Source organism: Neopelma chrysocephalum, unplaced genomic scaffold (assembly GCF_003984885.1).
Source record: "Neopelma chrysocephalum unplaced genomic scaffold, ASM398488v2 Primary Assembly neopelma1_105, whole genome shotgun sequence".
NCBI classification, from domain to species: domain Eukaryota; kingdom Metazoa; phylum Chordata; class Aves; order Passeriformes; family Pipridae; genus Neopelma; species Neopelma chrysocephalum.
This window is the reverse complement of record NW_020897769.1, coordinates 786,636-803,412: the sequence shown is the minus strand read 5'-3', so window position 1 is coordinate 803,412 and position 16,777 is coordinate 786,636. Positions and strand designations below refer to the sequence as shown.

At 51.6% G+C, this 16,777-nt stretch overlaps 1 protein-coding gene across 4 annotated transcripts in view; it reads right to left on the bottom strand.

Moving 5' to 3' along the window:
* LOC113973683 (H(+)/Cl(-) exchange transporter 5) overlaps positions 1 to 15,983 on the bottom strand; it is a 36,642-nt gene extending 20,659 nt beyond the window's left edge. The window contains exons 1-2 of one of the 4 annotated variants that reach the window (XM_027696097.1): positions 15,910 to 15,983; positions 4,450 to 4,599 (exon numbers count right to left, since the gene is read on the bottom strand). In XM_027696097.1, the coding sequence (XP_027551898.1) occupies positions 4,450 to 4,599; positions 15,910 to 15,913 (154 nt within the window). In that variant the 5' untranslated portion in view covers positions 15,914 to 15,983. Of the gene's footprint in view, positions 1 to 4,449; positions 4,600 to 6,395; positions 6,512 to 7,807; positions 7,942 to 15,909 lie in introns of those variants that run through there. The other 3 variants (XM_027696098.1, XM_027696096.1, XM_027696099.1) reach the window with 3 other exon arrangements.
* Between the last annotated feature and the right edge of the window lie 794 nt (positions 15,984 to 16,777).

The following is a 16,777-nucleotide window of genomic DNA, read 5'->3' as shown; positions in this document are numbered from 1 at the left end:
CCAGCACCTTTATCTTGCCATTCAGTGTACACAAGAGCTAGAAGGGGCTGGTGATTAAGTTCCTCCAGCTCCAATTTGCTGGTGATAACTTGTCATTCAGACATTGCCTGCGAGACTGAAACCCTACGCCCTCCACATGCTGACTCTGGTCTCGCTGATTAACTGCTCCGGGGCTCTCTGTCTGAGGAAGGCAGGTCACAGAAAAAAGCCAGGGGAGATGTGCCAGCTCGAGGTTCCCACTTCAAGTTTTAATTAAATTTTTAATTTAAGATGGAGAATAACTCGCTGCTAAATCCTGTTTGTGCTCATAAGCACCAGGAATCAGTCAGGGTAAACTGTGCATTCAGATGTCTGATCGTGGAGTGTCAGAATGGTTTGGGAAGGAAGGGAGCTTAAAGCCCATCCAGTTCCAACCCCCTGCCATGGGCAGGGACACCTTCCACCAGCCCAGGTTGCTCCAAGCCCTGTCCAACCTGGCCTTGGACACTTCCAGGCATCCAGGGGCAGCCACAGCTTCTCTGGGCAACCTGTGCCAGGGCCTCCCCACCCTCACAGGGGAGAATTTCTTAGATCTAACCTAAATCTCCCCTCTCTCAGTTCAAACCCTCCCCCTGTCATTACCTGCCTCAGTTCTTGCCTTTAGAGCTCCAAGAGAAAAAAACATTCAATCCTACAGAGAAAAGGAGACCTTCCACCACTGAAACACATTTAAGTCTTTCTCTGAAAGAAAGGGGAACACGGTCCTTTGCTCCTACAATTTAAAGCCCATCCAGAGGCTTCCATGACTCCCAAGCATTACATCTTATTCCTCCAGAGCTGGTGCTGCCTTCCCACTGCCCGAGTGGGGAAAGGGCCACTGAAATAAAACACAAGACAAACCAGCATTGCCACCTCACTTAAACTCCCACCACATCCTTTAACCTATTCAGGGGAAACCACTGGCATTCCAACAGTCTTGGAAAGGGCTATCTAGGAATCAGTACGACTTGCCCTCATAACAAGGTTGGCAGAAGCAACCCCCTCATCTAGGAGACGTTTCTTGGCAAGGCAGCTTTTCCAGCAGATTTGGCTAAAGGAATCAGGCCTCATAAATCTTATATTTCATCCAAAAAAACCCCAACAATCAACAGGACTGCAGATAGAATCCAACTGACCGTGTTTTAGGTACCCATGAAGCTTTGGACAGAACTTTCTTTACAAGATCTAAAGCAAATTAAGCTGTTGGGGAGTGACAGGGAAACTTTCTCATAGAAAAGCAACAGGACGAAGACACAGGATGATGAATAAATCCCTCTGTTTTCAAAACAGGAGAAAGGCAACCCTGGAATCCCACTCAGTTCTGCTTGTCCTGGACTATTCCATGTCTTTCTAAGAGGTCTGGAGAAGTGGTGACTACACTTAGGGCAGTGTTTTGGGTAACCAGCATGTCTTGGGCTGGCTTTAGAGACTCACAGCTGGGGTACGAGGGAGCAGGAGAAACTCACTGCCAAAAAACAAGGTTTAGAGGAGGAGGAAGGGAACTGCAAACCCTCCTGCTCTAAGTCAGCACGTTTGACTTCAAGTGTCTGCAACAACACTCAGCAAGTCACTGCTCAGTAACTGAGGGGAGGCAACCAGGAAACAGCTCTTTTTTTGTTTTAATTCCTCAAGCCAAGAAGCAGCAGAGATTTGCTGCTGCACAAATGCACCTTGGACATCACGTGTAGCTCTGGGCACCTTTACTGTGAAACAGAAAGGTGATACCAGCAAGATGAAACAACTTCTGGGAAGCCAGATGACCAGCTGACCTTTAAAGGTCCCTTTACAACCCAAACTATTTAATGATTCTAGGATTCTGCATCCTTCAAAAGACCGTCCCACCCCATGAACCCTTTTGGCCAAGATGTAAATTCCAACTCTGACAGCAACTTTGAGAAAGCACTGCTAAGATTCCCTCATTTCCTGCTGTAACACCATTACCTTAGTGCCAAGACTGCAAGGAAAACTATAAAAGTATCAGGGGATTTGATTAAAAAGCCAAGTTTGACTCCCAAGCACAACTTAACAGCATGGAAAAAAAACCCATAATAATCAAGGAAATTCTTATCTGTTACATTTTACTGATAAAATGCTGAAGTCCAGACCAGAGGAGATAAGAGGGAGAGAACATGTTACTCATGCTGAGGTTTCAGTAACACAAACAGGCCTGAGAAGCCACTGTAGTTGGGTTTAGAGCAGTTTGACTGAAACAGGCCTGAAGCACTTGGAATATCTACATTTCAGCAGCAGCAAGGCTGGTGGTCCCCAGCAGAGCCCTGCCACTGTCACTCACCAGTCAGGGCCCCCTAAGGGAAAGCTCTGAGGAGCTCCAGCTGCCACACACGTTCCAGGTTTACAGATCCCTCAGGCAGGAGGTGACACTGCCTCCTCTGGGCACCTGGCAGGAGCTGGAAGCTCCACTTTTGGGTGTCCTTTCAATTTGAAAAGCCACCACCCTTGCAGGAGAATTTGACAGCATTGGAGAAGGGGTAAGGCAGGGCTGGGTTCTGGTTCCCAAAGGCATCACTGCCTGGTCCCCATCCAACACCACACCAGGCAGAGGTTTGCAGGGAGAACTTTAGTTGCCACCTCCCCAGCTCCAGTCAAACCTGTGCCCCCACAGCTTCAGGTTTCACACCTGGCACCCAAACATTTGCCAGCTGACTTCTCCTGAAGTCAGTAGGGGAAAGTCACAGGGTGAACTGAAACTGGCATTTGGGCAAGGAGCTCTTTCCTCTTTTACATTTCCTCTTTTACTTCTGTGTCACCTCTCCCATGGCCTTGAGCATCCTGTCAACACAGAGAGCCTCGTCCAGGGGAACCACTCCTCAGGTATTTGGCTTCAGGTTGTGCCAGGGAAGGTTAGGTTGGATATGATGGAAAATTTCTTCATGGAAAGAGTTGTCCAACCCTGGCATAGGCTGCCCAGAGCAGTGGTGGGGTCACCATCCCTGAAGGAATTTAACTGCCATATGGATGTGGCACTTGGGGACATGGGCTAGTGGTGGCCTTGGCAGTGCTGGGGGATGGTTGGACTTGATGGTCTCAGAGGGCTTTTCCAACCCAAAGGATTCTGTGATTCTCGACCCTCTGAGGTTCTGCCACCACCATCACTTCAAGCCACAGGTGCCAGTGGGGCAGAGCCCTGTTTTTTTTATAGAAGTAGCCACAAGCCTTCAAACATCCTCAGAGGAGATGGGAGAAGCCTGTTAAACAAGGAGAGGAACAACCAAGTGCTGTTCCCAGCAAACAGCAAAACCCAGCTCAAGTCACCCACTACTGCTTCTAAGCTCCATGGAATAACAATCTCCTGACAAGAAATTAAAGGATTCAGCTCCTTCTCTCTAAACATCAAACCTGAGCCCAGGTTTCACCCCAGAGAGCTGACACCACCCTCCTTTGCGTGGATGGAACCCAGGGAAGAACACATTTGGGAGGTAAATCATGCCCATAAATCCCTCTGCACAGTGACAGAGGGTTTTGAATCTCACACAGATGTTTCTCTCTCAGAACTGATGCAGCCACTATCCACACACAGGGATCCTTCCTCTGCCCAAGCCAAGTGGACAAGGATCACATGGCCCTCCCAAGACTCCCTGTGGAAAAGCTGGCAGTTTGGGCTCCTGGCAGGTGACATTTTCAGGAAGCCTGTCTTCCCTTCCAGAGGCAGAGCACACAGCTGGGAAGCAAATCAGAGGGATTTCTTTTGAATTTCTGCCCTACAGTAAAAGGGGTGGGGGAAGAAGAGGACGAGAAGGTTTATGGGAAGGCACAGAGCCCCAAATGAAGTATTTCTGCTTTTACAGTAACTGGTGATAATTCACAGAGGATACAAGCAGGCAGGTCTTGCTTGTCCAGTGCCAAAGCTCAGCAGACCCATGCAGATTCATCCCTCCTCCATTAATGTCACAGTTCAGAGTCTTGGAGGAGGAACAGACCCTCTGGACAGCTGAGGGTTGGCAGGGGAAGCCAACAAACCCTTCTCTGCTGTCACAGTGTGAGATTCTCTCCACAAGGGAAAACCTTTAAAACTACAGATAAAGAAGAAAAGAAGGGAAGGGAGCAGAGGGGAGGGGAGAGTCTCTGCAAACATCACAACCCCCCAGGAATTGCTCAGCACTGCCATCCCTTCCCGTGGCACTCACATCCCTCCCTCCTGGCACCGCCAGCTCTATTTTGGAAAACTCCAGAAAGGACTATCCAGAAGTCTGGAAAGCAAAGCAGTGGGAAAGAATATGCTACATCTAACAGCACAGGAACCACACAGAGAGGGATGCAATCCAGCACAGAATCCTGCAAACTCTTCACCTTGGTGCCAGGAAACATCAGACCCATCCTGGGCAGAAGTCAGCAGGATCCACACAGAAAACATTAACATGAAATCCTACCAAAAGCCATCAGGAAAAACAGGGGAAAGCTTGTGGGTGTTACCTCCCATCTCCCTGTCGAGTGGTGGGTCATCGTCTGCCATGGATAAGTCCACAGAGGCTCCGGCTATTTCCAGCATATCCTCATCACTGGTGCTGCTCTGGAAGCTCCCCCGTCGATAGCCTTTCTGATCCATGGCCAGAGCTTCCAAACCTGGGAGCAAAGGGGATTTTTTTAGAGCACAAGCATGGAACCTCATTTTCTAAGCCAACTGGACTCACACTTGATCCTGAAGACCCGGAGGCTGCACTGCTCTGCCCATGGGAAGGGTGGGTGCAGTGCCGCCACCTGAATTTCAGGTTAGAATTCCAAGGTTTTGGAAGAGCTTTACAATTCTCTTGCGCTAGATTTCATACTGCCACATGCCAGAAACAACAGCAGGTCCCAGTATGGCTTCTGAACCCAACTGGGGAGCCATAAACATGGCAGCAATGGGGTGCCTGAGTTCTTAAAAGAACAAGTTTAGCAACCAAGCCCACAGAGATTCTCCCTAGCAGGGATCCTACATCCATCAGTCCACTGTTGGAAAAGGGCTCAAACTGGATGCTGGATAAGGAAATGTCAGACACGAGTGAGGCTTTACCAAGGCTATGAGACAACAAACTGCAAATCACCCCAAAAATGAGAAACAGCCCCATCTCAGCTGTGCCGTCCCGTGTCACCCACTGCCACGGCTCCCAGTGATCCAACCACGATCCCGAACACATGAGCAGCCCAAAGACCTCAGGACATGCTTTTCTCTACAGAAAATCAATTCTATTACACAATCACAGAATGGCTTGGTTGGAAGGGACCTTAAAGCTCATCTCATCCCATCCCCCACCATGGGCAGGGACACCTTCCACTATTGCAGGTTGCTCCAAGCTCTGTCCAACCTGGCCTGGAACACTTCCAGGGATGGGGCAACCACAACGATATTTCAAAGTTCTTGGTCTAAAAAGCCTCTCAACATATTTCCTTTTTCTCCTTTGTACATCCCACAGGCTGTGAATGAGTTTCTGTCTGCTGATTGTGACCCAACAGAGCCAAAATGACCAAGGTCAAGTGTTAGCCAAGGCTAAGTGCCATCCACCCATGTATTTATTAAATAACCTCCACACATGCTCTCAACAGGTTTGCAATGATTTTTTTTTGGACCCCAGCCATCTCAAGGAGCCACCCACGTCAGATCACAACACGAGACCTGTTGTGTCTCTTCCTCTTCTCCAGAACAGCAGGGAAACTACAAACACACAAGCTCTGAAAACATAATAAACTAAATAAATAAATAAACTAAACTGGAGAAAAAAATCATGTCTGAGCCTCAAAAATAGCTCTTGCCACCTGGAAGTGGGAATCTTTGCATCTCCATGAGAAGACAGACTCATAGAATCATGGAGGTTGCAGAAGGTCTCCAGGATCATCAAGTCCAACCTGTGACCACCCAGCCCAGAGCACTGAGTGCCACGTCCAGTCGTTCCTTGGACACCTCCAGGGATAAAGACTCCATCACCTCCCTGGGCAGCACCTTCCAGTGCTTGACCACTCTCTCCAGGAAGAAATTCCTCCTGCTGTCCAACCTGACCCTCCCCTGGCACCAGTATGAGGCCGTTTCCTCTCCTCCTGTCCCTTGTTCCCTGGGAGCAGAGCCCAACCTCCCCCCAGCTCCCCCCTCCTGTCAGGGAGTTGCAGAGCCAGAAAGTCCCCCCCGAGCCTCCTTTTCTCCAGGCTGAGCCCCCCCAGCTCCCTCAGCTGTTCCTGCTGCTCCAGCCCCTTCCCCAGCTCCGTTCCCTTCCCTGCACACGCTCCAGCCCCTCAATGTCTCTCCTGTTGTGAGGGGCCCAAAATTGACCCCAGAATTCAAGGTGTGGCCTCAGCAGTGCCCAGCACAGGGGGACGATCACTGCCCTGGTGCTGCTGGCCACACTATTCTTGGTCCAGGCCAAACTGCCACTGGCCTTCTTACCCACCTGGGCACACTGCTGGCCATGTGTGCTTTGCTCTTGCAAACACTGATATTTTTTCAGAGAATTAGAGAGGAACCAAATATGTGGCTCAGCCTCAGGAAGGGAAAACGCCAGCCAGCACTTCCCAACGAGCTGAATTACACACTCTGCAGAAAACACTTCCTATTACACAGAAAGAGCCACGACAGCACACAAAAAAAAGCCTTGGAGCTGCACAGAGTGACGCGTTGGGCTCTTCACTGTGGAACATGATGTTCCTAAACTTTAAAGCCCTGTTTTCTCATTAAACTGGTGCAGAATACCCCAGGAAAGAGGGAGCCCAGGGGAGCTGGGTGCTCAGGAAGGCATGGGAGCTCCCCGAGAGCACAGAGACAGCGTGGCACAGAGAGCTGAGGGCAGGAGAAAGCCAGGAGTTCAAAGTTAATATTCATTAGCTAACAATAAAGATAATTAAATGCCATTAAAGTGCTGTGGTGCTCCTCCAGTGAGCTGCTTCCAGGGAACACAGTGGGTCCAACTGCCAGCCCAGGAGTCAGGGAGGGCCTGTTCATCCTGGCAGAGAACTAAGGAAACTCTGTGCTTGTGTGTCATGGGGCTCATCTGCAGTGTAACACAGTTTTACTGGGATTTTCCAATAAGACTCTTTGTGTGTGTAAATACATGGGAAGGGGGGTTAAAATATGTTTGTCTTCCTAGAGTCATGGAACGGTTTGGGCTGGAAGGGACATTTAAAGATTATTCATTTCCACCCCCTGCCATGGGCAGGGACACCTTCCACTAGCCCAGGTTGCTCCAAGCCCTGTCCAACCCAGCCTTGGACACTTCCAGGGATGGGGCAGCCACAGCTTCTCTGGGCAACCTATGCCAGGGCCTCCCCACCCTCACAGGGAACAATTTCTCCCCAATATCTCACCTAAACACATTTGCTTTCCACAAGAAGCATCAATTCCTGCCCAGGTTGCACAGGCAGCCAGACCCCTGCTCGAGGAGCAGAAACCAGAGCAACGGCTCCTCCTGCTTCTCCCAATTCCTCCCCAAGTTTGTTCTCATTTACAGCTTTACAAGCCAAAACTGAGGCAGCAAACACAGCACCTTCCAGCTGCAGCAGAGCCCAGGGAACACCTGGCAGCACAAAGAGGACACAAGAAGGATAATCCCATGCTCACTTCTCCCCCCAGCCCCGATGCAGCATCAGGTTTAAGTCATTTTTTCTTACCAAAACACTCCCTCTGTGGGTGAGCGATGCTTTCCCAGGCTAAACCACATGCACAAAAAATAAAATTTAAAAAGAAAAAAAAGACCATTCTCGTGCTTATCTAGTTGTTAATTTATCACCATTCCTCATCAGGCAACAGCTGCCTCTTTCCACAGGCTACAGCACTGCCAGGACCTCCCCCCTCAGCAAACGTACGTACCCCAAGGCTCCCGGTGTCCCCAACGCCGGTGTGACGCCATCCTCCTCCAGCTGCCCCCATCCACCTCCTCCAGCTGCCCCCATCCACCTCCTCCAGCTTTCTACTCCGTCCTGGTGCTCTCCATGGCAGTCAAGAAAAAGGGAAGCAACGAAGCAGAACCCGACAGGGTCCCCACGACGCCTGGAAGTGACTCAGATGACAGCGCTGGCAGCCAGGAAGCTGGAGCTCCGCTGCCATCCTGCTGCCAGCCCCAGCTCGGCCGAGGGGATGCTCAGCCCTCGCCGTGATTTCCAATCAAAAAAAAAAACCCAGACATTCCAAGATTTTCTCCTTGTTTTGTGCTCCAGTGTCACCCAGCAGCACCTGTCCCAGTGCCACCACGGCAGCAGGGGAGTGGGACTGGTGAGGTGTAGCCCCGGAGAGCTCCGGCACTGCCACGCTCGGAGCAGCCCTTCCAGCACACAGGCTCGAGGTTTTCCCAGTCAGAGCGTGGAAAAAGTTCCCGTAGCGTTTTCCCATCCCTGTGGGAGGGGAGGTTTGACCCCAGCTCCACCAGCACCACACGGACATCACAGCAGGAGAACAACACCAGGAGCGGGTAACAATCCCAACCAGCCACCTCCAGAGTCATTCCCGTTGTGGGAAGGAGCCAGCTTACCACCTAGTGGCTGTTTCCTCTGGAAAACCAAAACCTGGATCACAAGACAGTGGGGGTTTTTTTTAAAGATCAGCAAATCTAAGCCATGCTTTGACAGCTCAGGGCTCCCCCTCCTTCCCAGCCCCAGATGGCTCTCGGGCAGTCCCTTCCGGCAAGTACCAGATAATAAGAACAAATAAATAAATAAATAAGAAGAATAAATAAATAAGAATAAAACTATGCAGAATAAACCAACTGTAACTGAAAAAAAAAAAACAAAGGAGAGAAGAGAAAAATGTAGCTGTCTAGTTGTTATGTCAACACAAGTGTTATGTCAACACTCGTGGTGCCTGGCTGGGAGCCAGCAGAGCCAGGCTTTCACAGAGTCCTGGAACTGTTTGGGTTGGAAAGGACCTGAAAACTCCTCCAATTCCACCTTCCCACCATGGGCAGGGACACCTTCCACTAGACCAGGTTGCTGGTCTAGCAAGCTCTCTGGACAACAGGGGGGTTGGGGCTTGTGGGGCTCCCTCACCACAAGCTCTCTGGGCAACATCACCCCTCCAGAGGCTCACGTGCCATTAAAAACCCCCCACATCTCCCTCCTGAAGCAAATAAGGGGCAAACTCCATCTACACCTAAACTAAGTGAGCTGGTTTGGATTTTGTTGAGTTCCAGCCCTCGAGACCTGGAAGATTTGTAACGAGAAGCCTCGTGCACAGTCGTGCTGCCAAATCAATCCCCCAGGGAAGGACCAGTCCTCTCTCCCCACGCTGTGACAGCAAAGCCGATGACTTGCCGCAGGCAAGAAAATGCTGTTTTTCCAAGTCATTCCCTGCTCCAATTCCCTGAGCTGTCTGAAGTGACTACAACCAGCCTCTGCTTCTGCGGATGGGAAACTACACCAAATTTACAAGGGCTGGAATGACAGGACAACATGGAATGACTTCAGGTTAGATGGAATACTGGGGAGAAATTCTTCCCTGTGAAGGTGGTGAGTTCCCTGCCCAGAGAAGCTGTAGAAGGGTGGAAGTGTTCAAGCCCAGGTTGGACGGGGCTTAGAGCAACCGATGGCAGTAAATGGTCATCATGGTCTCTTCCAACCCAAATCATTCCAGGATTCTATGACTGCTCCCTTCCCGGGGTGGCCAAGGGGGGCTCTGGGGCTCCCCCAGCCTCACACTAGTGCAGGAGCAGAATCCTGTCCCTCTCAGGCTGTGCTGGCCCTGGCAGAAGGCTGACCTGGCCAGTGGGACTCCACCACTCCAGGCAGCCTTTGGCCCTCAGCAGCTGCTCCAGCAAAGGCAAACCCCCCCGGGAATGCTGCTGCCTTGGGCCAGAGCTGCCCGGCCACACTGGCCTGAACAATAGGAGGTTTGTGAGAAACTGGGAATTCTACCAACACAAGCCGAACACAAAGACTTGGATTGTTTCAGGGTTTGTTTGGGGCTCTTTTGTTGTTCTCTGACACGTACTCACACAGGCCCCTGGAGTGCTCTGCCCTGACATCCTCCCAGCAAGGTAACAGGAGTCTGGGTCATGGCAGAAAGCAGAGCATGAACCCTGTGACATTTTGGGTTTTCCTGGCACTTCTGCACATGGGGCTGATACAGCATGTTATGGGATTCGCTGCTATCCTGGAATGCACTGACACCACAGCCTTACAGCCACACCAGTATCACCTCTTCTGGAATAATCCATCACTCCACAGAGCTTCTGCCTCTCAGCCCAGGACACTGGAATACCCAAGGGAAGGCAAACAGCAAACACACCCATCCCAAAAGCACGACAGGCACTTCCAGGCTCCAGCCGTCGTTCCAGCATGTGTGGACCAAGGTGATGCATGATGAGGGCACAGTTGTGACCAAAGGCACTGCCAGCCCTGTTCAAAACCAGCATCAGTCCTCCAAAAGCCAAAAGAAACGTTTTTAAGCACAAAGGCAGCTGAGCTGGAAGCACCTGTACATCACAACTCATGATTAGGAACATCTTTTCCTGGTTACTGCCTCATTTATCTGCTCCATCCATTGCTTTCTCCAGGAAACCTCATTTTTTTTCCTTCTAAACTTTCTGTCATTTCCATTTTAATTCTCAGTTAAAAAGCACAATGTCAGCTCAGACACCTCTTCCCAGGAGGTTCTTCACAACCAGTTTCAGCTTTTCAGTTTAATATTTTGACAAAAAGCAGCCCGGCACAAAAATGCCCAAGACCAAATTTACGGGCAGCTTGTGATCTGTTGAGGGGAGGTTGCTACTGGATTTTAAGCTGTACTTTCCAGACTAAGTTCAGTTACTTGCAGCAATTTCCAGACTGCAACACAACAGCTTCTCTGCCATTCCCAGCCTCTTTGGGAATCCAGGATGGTGACATCACTGACTGTCACAGCTCTGCAGAGGAGGATCACCAGAGAGCCTTGTTTTTCCCACATACCTGTGTGGTTGGTAAGCAATGACTCCCAGGTATCCACGGCCATCCTGGGGTTAGCAAACCCTTCCCATCATTCAGCCCTCCCAGCACACAGGAAGAGCGTGACTAACACATGACCCAGAGGGAAACAGCCAGAATAAACACATGTGGTTTCCATCGCGGAGCATCAGGAACTGATCCGGCACCGCTTTCATCCCGAAAACATCAGAGTCTTGGATGGAGGCTCCAAAGCCACCTCCTGCCAAAATGTCTGCTCTTAAACTGGATCACAACCACAGCTGTCCTCTTGGCCAGCTCCTTCCCTAGGAGAGCTCTGGGAATCAGGACATCCCTACAGGCCCTCTTTTTGTTATGGGGATAGGCTGCTCCTTGGATGAATTCCCACATCACACAGCCCACACCAAGGAGCCACAGCCAAAGTCCACACTGAGGAGAAGTGGAGTCAGGGACTCCCAGATGGCAGTGAAGGCACTCAGGAGGCTTCAGGACCTCTCTCCATCCTCTCCCTGTGAAAGGGTGCAGAGGGTCCAGCCCCACAACCCACAGACTTGGCCCAGGACAGTGCAACAGGCAGCTCCCAGCAGCCTGTGAAACCAGCCCTGGCACATCCGACACAAAAACAACTGGAAAATGGCTTGGATGCAAGATGAGATGATCTTAACACCTAGAACCCTGGAATCCTAGATTGGCTTGGATGAGGAGGGACCTTAAAAACTACCTCATTCCACCCCCTGCCATGGGCAGGGACACCTTCTACCAGACCAGGTTGTTCCAAGCCCCATCCAACCTGGCCTTGGACACTTCCAGGGACGGAGCAGCCACAGCTTCTCTGGGCAACAAATAAGATCATTTTCTATTTCCCAAATAAGTGAGTTACTTGTTTGTAATTTCATTTTGTAGTATTTTGTAAACCCATCTCCAGTTTCCAGGTTCCAAATGTCCCTCCTGGCAGTCACACACTGTCCATCCACCACAACCTGTGCAACACCAACACAAAGGATCTGCACCTTCGGATTACATGACCTACACTCATCCCATTCTTCCCATATCTGCTGCCTCTAATTATTTTCCTGGCATTCAAAAAGAACAAGAATTTGCTGTTACAGATCTAACAGAGAAAGCTGACGCCCAAATCTGTCAGACAAAAAAAAAGAAGCCGCATAACCACTAATGAAATATCATCTCACCTCAAACACCACGTCTTTTTTCCCGTTTTCCTTTCCTTTTTCCCTTTATTTTTTTAAGGACTGTCATGGCTACAAAAGCAAGATTTCAACAGATATTTCCAATTATGTTCAATAGTCCAGTTTAGTGTCATGCTTGCATCAAGTCTCAGCTGGAAAGCTGTCACTCCACGCTTAGTGAACGCCCAGCACTGGAACTCTTCCAGCAGAACACCTTCATTTTGGTGTTGTTTTTAGGAGACACTTCTCAGAACACCCCAAAATCCAAACAGCACCACGTGGAATTGGGGTTAAGACTCATTCTGGGGAGATGCAGCTCAGCCTCTTCCTCGACAAGGTAGAAAATACCCAACATACCGAAATATGGGCTACAACGATTTAATGGGATTTTCAAGCATGAAGAGAATATAAAGCACTCAACTTGCACAAAATCCTGGGAGAGAACAGCCTGGGAAAGCCTCCCTGTGGTGAGGGGATGGCTTAGGGGAGGAGAGCCAGAGCCTGGACCAGGATTGCTGCTGGGCTCCTGGGGAGCAGGAACAACCCGGAGCTGCTGCCAACTGCAGTGGGAATTACAGCTGGCACACAGCGAGGGCTGAGCACACCAGGTACTTTTCCAACCCCTCCCTCTCCACCAAATCTGTCCTGGCTGCTCAGCACATGGAGATTTGATGCATTTCTGTCAAAGCAATGGGTTTCATCCTGCTCACAGGCACTTCCTCGATCCGAACTATACACTCTCCTTCCTTGTAGATGGTTTAAAAAACAGACTGAAGTTCCTGAAGAAGGGAGGAATAAAGCCAGCCTTTAGGAAGTGCTGGATCATAGCCCAGAGGCTCTGAACCCTGAGGCATTGAGGCAGAACAGGCTGGCACACACACCACGGGGGGACTCCCAGCTTTGAGCCGCTCCTGGGACTCATTGAATTTCCACAGACGGTTCCAGCCTCCTCCCAAAGCAGGACACACATTCCAACCTCAACCTTCCACCAGGCAACAGTACAAACTGGGACATTGCAGCATCCAAATGTTCTGGAGGAAAAGCCATGAAGAGGCAAAAGGACTATTAAGAAGGAAAACAGGGACATGATGGAAATCTCCCACCCCAAAACGCCCCCGGTTGCTGTGTCAGACCAAAGCACTCAGCTGGGCTCTCTCCTCTCCCTGAACTCCAGGAACACCTGCAGCATCCCTTGTTCCAAATAAAACATATATTCATCCACAGAGAGCAAGGAATAATGGCTCCACACTGCCAGAGGGCAGGGATAGATGGGATATTGGGAAGCAATTGTTCCCTGTGAGGGTGAGGAGGCCCTGGCACAGGTTGGGCAGAGAAGCTGTGGCTGCCCCATCCCTGGAATTGTTCAAGCCAGGCTGGACAGGGCTTGGAGCAACCTGGGCTAGTGGAAGGTGTCCCTGCCCATGGCAGGTGGTGGGACTGGATGGGCTTTAAGATCCCTCCAACCCAAACCATTCCATGATTCTCTGATCTCTGCAGACAGGAAACTGTGCCACACTGATGGGCACCACCCTTGTACCCACACCTGTGACAAGGCTTTGGGGTTTGGACCCTTAACCCAGTGACAGGACCAGGGCTCACAGTCCCTCAGAAACACCTGCACGTGGAGCTGTGCTGCACAACCAGGAGTGAGCTGTTATCCCAGAGGGAATAATTAAAGGTGTGATGCAAGATGCACAGAGCTACTCAACCCCACGCTGCCGGCTCTGCACTCGGGCACTCAGAGCTGGACAAACCTGCTGGATGAGTCCATGACCAGACCATGGCAAGGCCAGTCAGTGCCAGCCCACCCCTGGCTGTGCAGCCTGGGGCTCCAGCCGCCCTGTCAGACTCCCAGAACACCCAAACGACTTGGGATACTACATGGATGAACTCTACCCCTACCTGAACATGCTCCAGGTGAGGAATTTTGCGGGACTGGTTTGCCTTCCCTCACTGGTGACCACATCCAGCTGGAGACACAGCTGGTGCCACCTTCCACAACGAGGATGGAAGAAGAAAATGAAGGACTGTGGCAGAGGGAAAGAAATAATGTGGGATTTGGGGAAGGAGGAGGGGGTGAAGGTGGATGCAAGGCAAAGGAGAAGAAGCAGGTGAGCCTTGAGAGCCGAGGGGCTGCAGGCAGCACCTCAATCTGCAGGGCAGGTACCACCACCACCCCACAGATCTATCCTTGAAAATGCTATTCCCAGGTGAAAAAAGAGGCTTTGTGTGCATCACCCTGCACTGAGAACCCCCACATGACACCCAGGGGCAGCAGCACAAGCCTTGGCGCTCCTGCAGTGAGGCCTCCCCAGTTTTTGGAGCCCCTCTGCTGAACTCCTCCCAAACTCACATGCTGACAGCTGCCGACCCCAGAGCTTGTCCCATGACCCCTCCCATTAAACCAGTTGTTTGTGCTGAGCAGCTCATTATCCTCTAATTGCAGGTGGCACCGTGGCCATTGCACAACCAGCCTCTGCCCTGCCAAGGCAGCTGGAGCCAAAGGAATCCTGCATCCCTGAAAGATATTTCCTGAAATATCCGTGTTACAGACCCATTTCTTACCAGCTTCATGACTTCTTGGGGTTTTTTTTTAAATAAAAAACAATCCAGGCCAAGTGGGATTGAACAAATAATGCTGGAGAAAGGCTGAAGGGAGGTGTTTAGATGGAAATCAGACCCTTCCCAATCCTGAAAGGCAAAGGAGTTGCCAAGAGCACCTGGCAGTAGGAAGCAGAAGCACAGCTGTACAGAGAGGGACATGGGAAAGGAAAAGCACCTTTGTGTAGCACAATTTCCCCAAGAACCTCCTACAAACACAGCAGAGGAATGAGCTTCGGAATTTTAGGACCCATGGTGATTTTCCAACTTCTGAGCATTCTGGCAGCTGAGGATGGTGAGCTCCAAAAGAGGTTTGCTGCTGTTTCCAAGGTGTGCAGAGTAAGGGAGGGGCAGAAGGTGCAGGCACAACACAGCTCCAGCAAACAACCCACTTTTGGGTGGGAGCTGCTCCCAAACCACTTCAGCTCCTGGAGAACAACTGTCAGTGACAACGCCACAAAATCCTGGGCGAAGCAAATCCAAGCCCCAAAAGGTATTTTGGTGCAGCCAAGTGTAAGGACACACACCAGGGACCATTCCCTGCCCCCTGCAGAGGGTGGGGGCCATTTCCAAGGGGGCAGCTCAGCACAGTCATGAGATGCTTTGGCTGCTACATCCGAAAGAATTAAAAACAGTTCTCTGTTCTACACAAGCACCATTCATGCAGCGTTTGAAACCAAGAACAATCCTGTTTTCCAGTCCTTCTGGGAACAAAAGGAGTCAGAGGAGCAGCAGTGTTTGCCAGACATGTCCCTGCAGCCTCCCAGGTGCTGGTGCTTCCAGTCCTGCCCCACAAACCCCTGAGCCTGGAGCAGAACCACCAGCACCTGGAACATTCCCCAGTTGTGCCTTCCACAAACACCTGCTCCCCACAGACGTAAAAAGCGAAACCATTCCTTTCATTCTGCCTGCACAAACCTGAGGAACAGCCTCCAAGGTTAGGGAAGGGTTTAAAGCTTGGGCAAGCCAAAACTCACAGAACCAGAGGCTGGGAACACTCACTGTGTCACAGGATTCCCAAACTGCAGCTGCGCTATTTCTCACACCATCTATTCCTGGAGGCTCCTTCAGATGGGAGCTTTGCTTGAGCACCCAAACAGACCCGGGGGGACATCAGCTCTGCCCCCATGTGCTGCAGCAGGGGCAGACAGGAGGGAATCCCATCTCCACACACTGCCTGGTTCCATTTTCCACTCCCAGCACTGGCGTTCCTCCATGGAGAGCTCAGTGGCCATTCCAGAGGATCATTTACCCATCCAACAAGTGCCATCGGTACCTTCTCCCAAGGCTCAGCTGCTCCTGCCTCCTCTCTGTCACTTCCTGGAGCTGCTGGAAGAGAAACAGTGACTCAGGCAGGGAAGCACAGCCAGGACACAGGACCTTTCCCAGGCTGAGCTGTGGGATTAGGGTCAGAAGACCAAGAGCAGAAGACCTACACCAAGAGCAGAAGGGCTGGAGACACTTTAGACACTGCACATGGAAACATGGAATGGTTTGGGTTGAAGGGACCTTAAAGCTCATCCAGTCCCACCCTGTGGGCAGGGACACCTTCCACTATCTCAGGCTGCTCCAAGTCCCATCCAACCTGGCCTTGGACGCTTCCAGGGATGGGGCAGCCACAACTTCTCTGGGAAACCTGTGCCAGTGTCCCACCACCCTCCCAGGCAGGAATTCCATCCCACTATCCCACCTAACCCTTCCCCTCTGCCACTGGGGGGGTTCTCTCTCCCCTGGAACTCACTGACTCCTGTCACACCCACGTCCCTGTCCGACGCGGGGGATCCACAACTCTCCAAATCCGTGACTCCCCTCAGCTCCCAACACCACCTTTAGCCAAAGCTCCCGCTGCGGCGGCGGCCGCGTCCCTCCCCACCGGGACCCGCGGGGGGGACGGGGGGAGAGGCCGCACCGTTACACCGGCTTCCCCCCGGCCCCGCAGCTCCGTGCCCGCTCTGTCCGCCCGACCCAGCCCTGCCCCGGCCCCCGGCGCTGCCCTGTGCCCTCACCTGTGCCCGCTGTCCCCGCCCGGCCCGTCCCGGGCCCGGCGCCCCCGCGGCCCCTCCGGCGGCTCCTCCGGCGGGGCGGGCGGAAGGGGCGGAGCGCCGTTGGATCACGTGCTC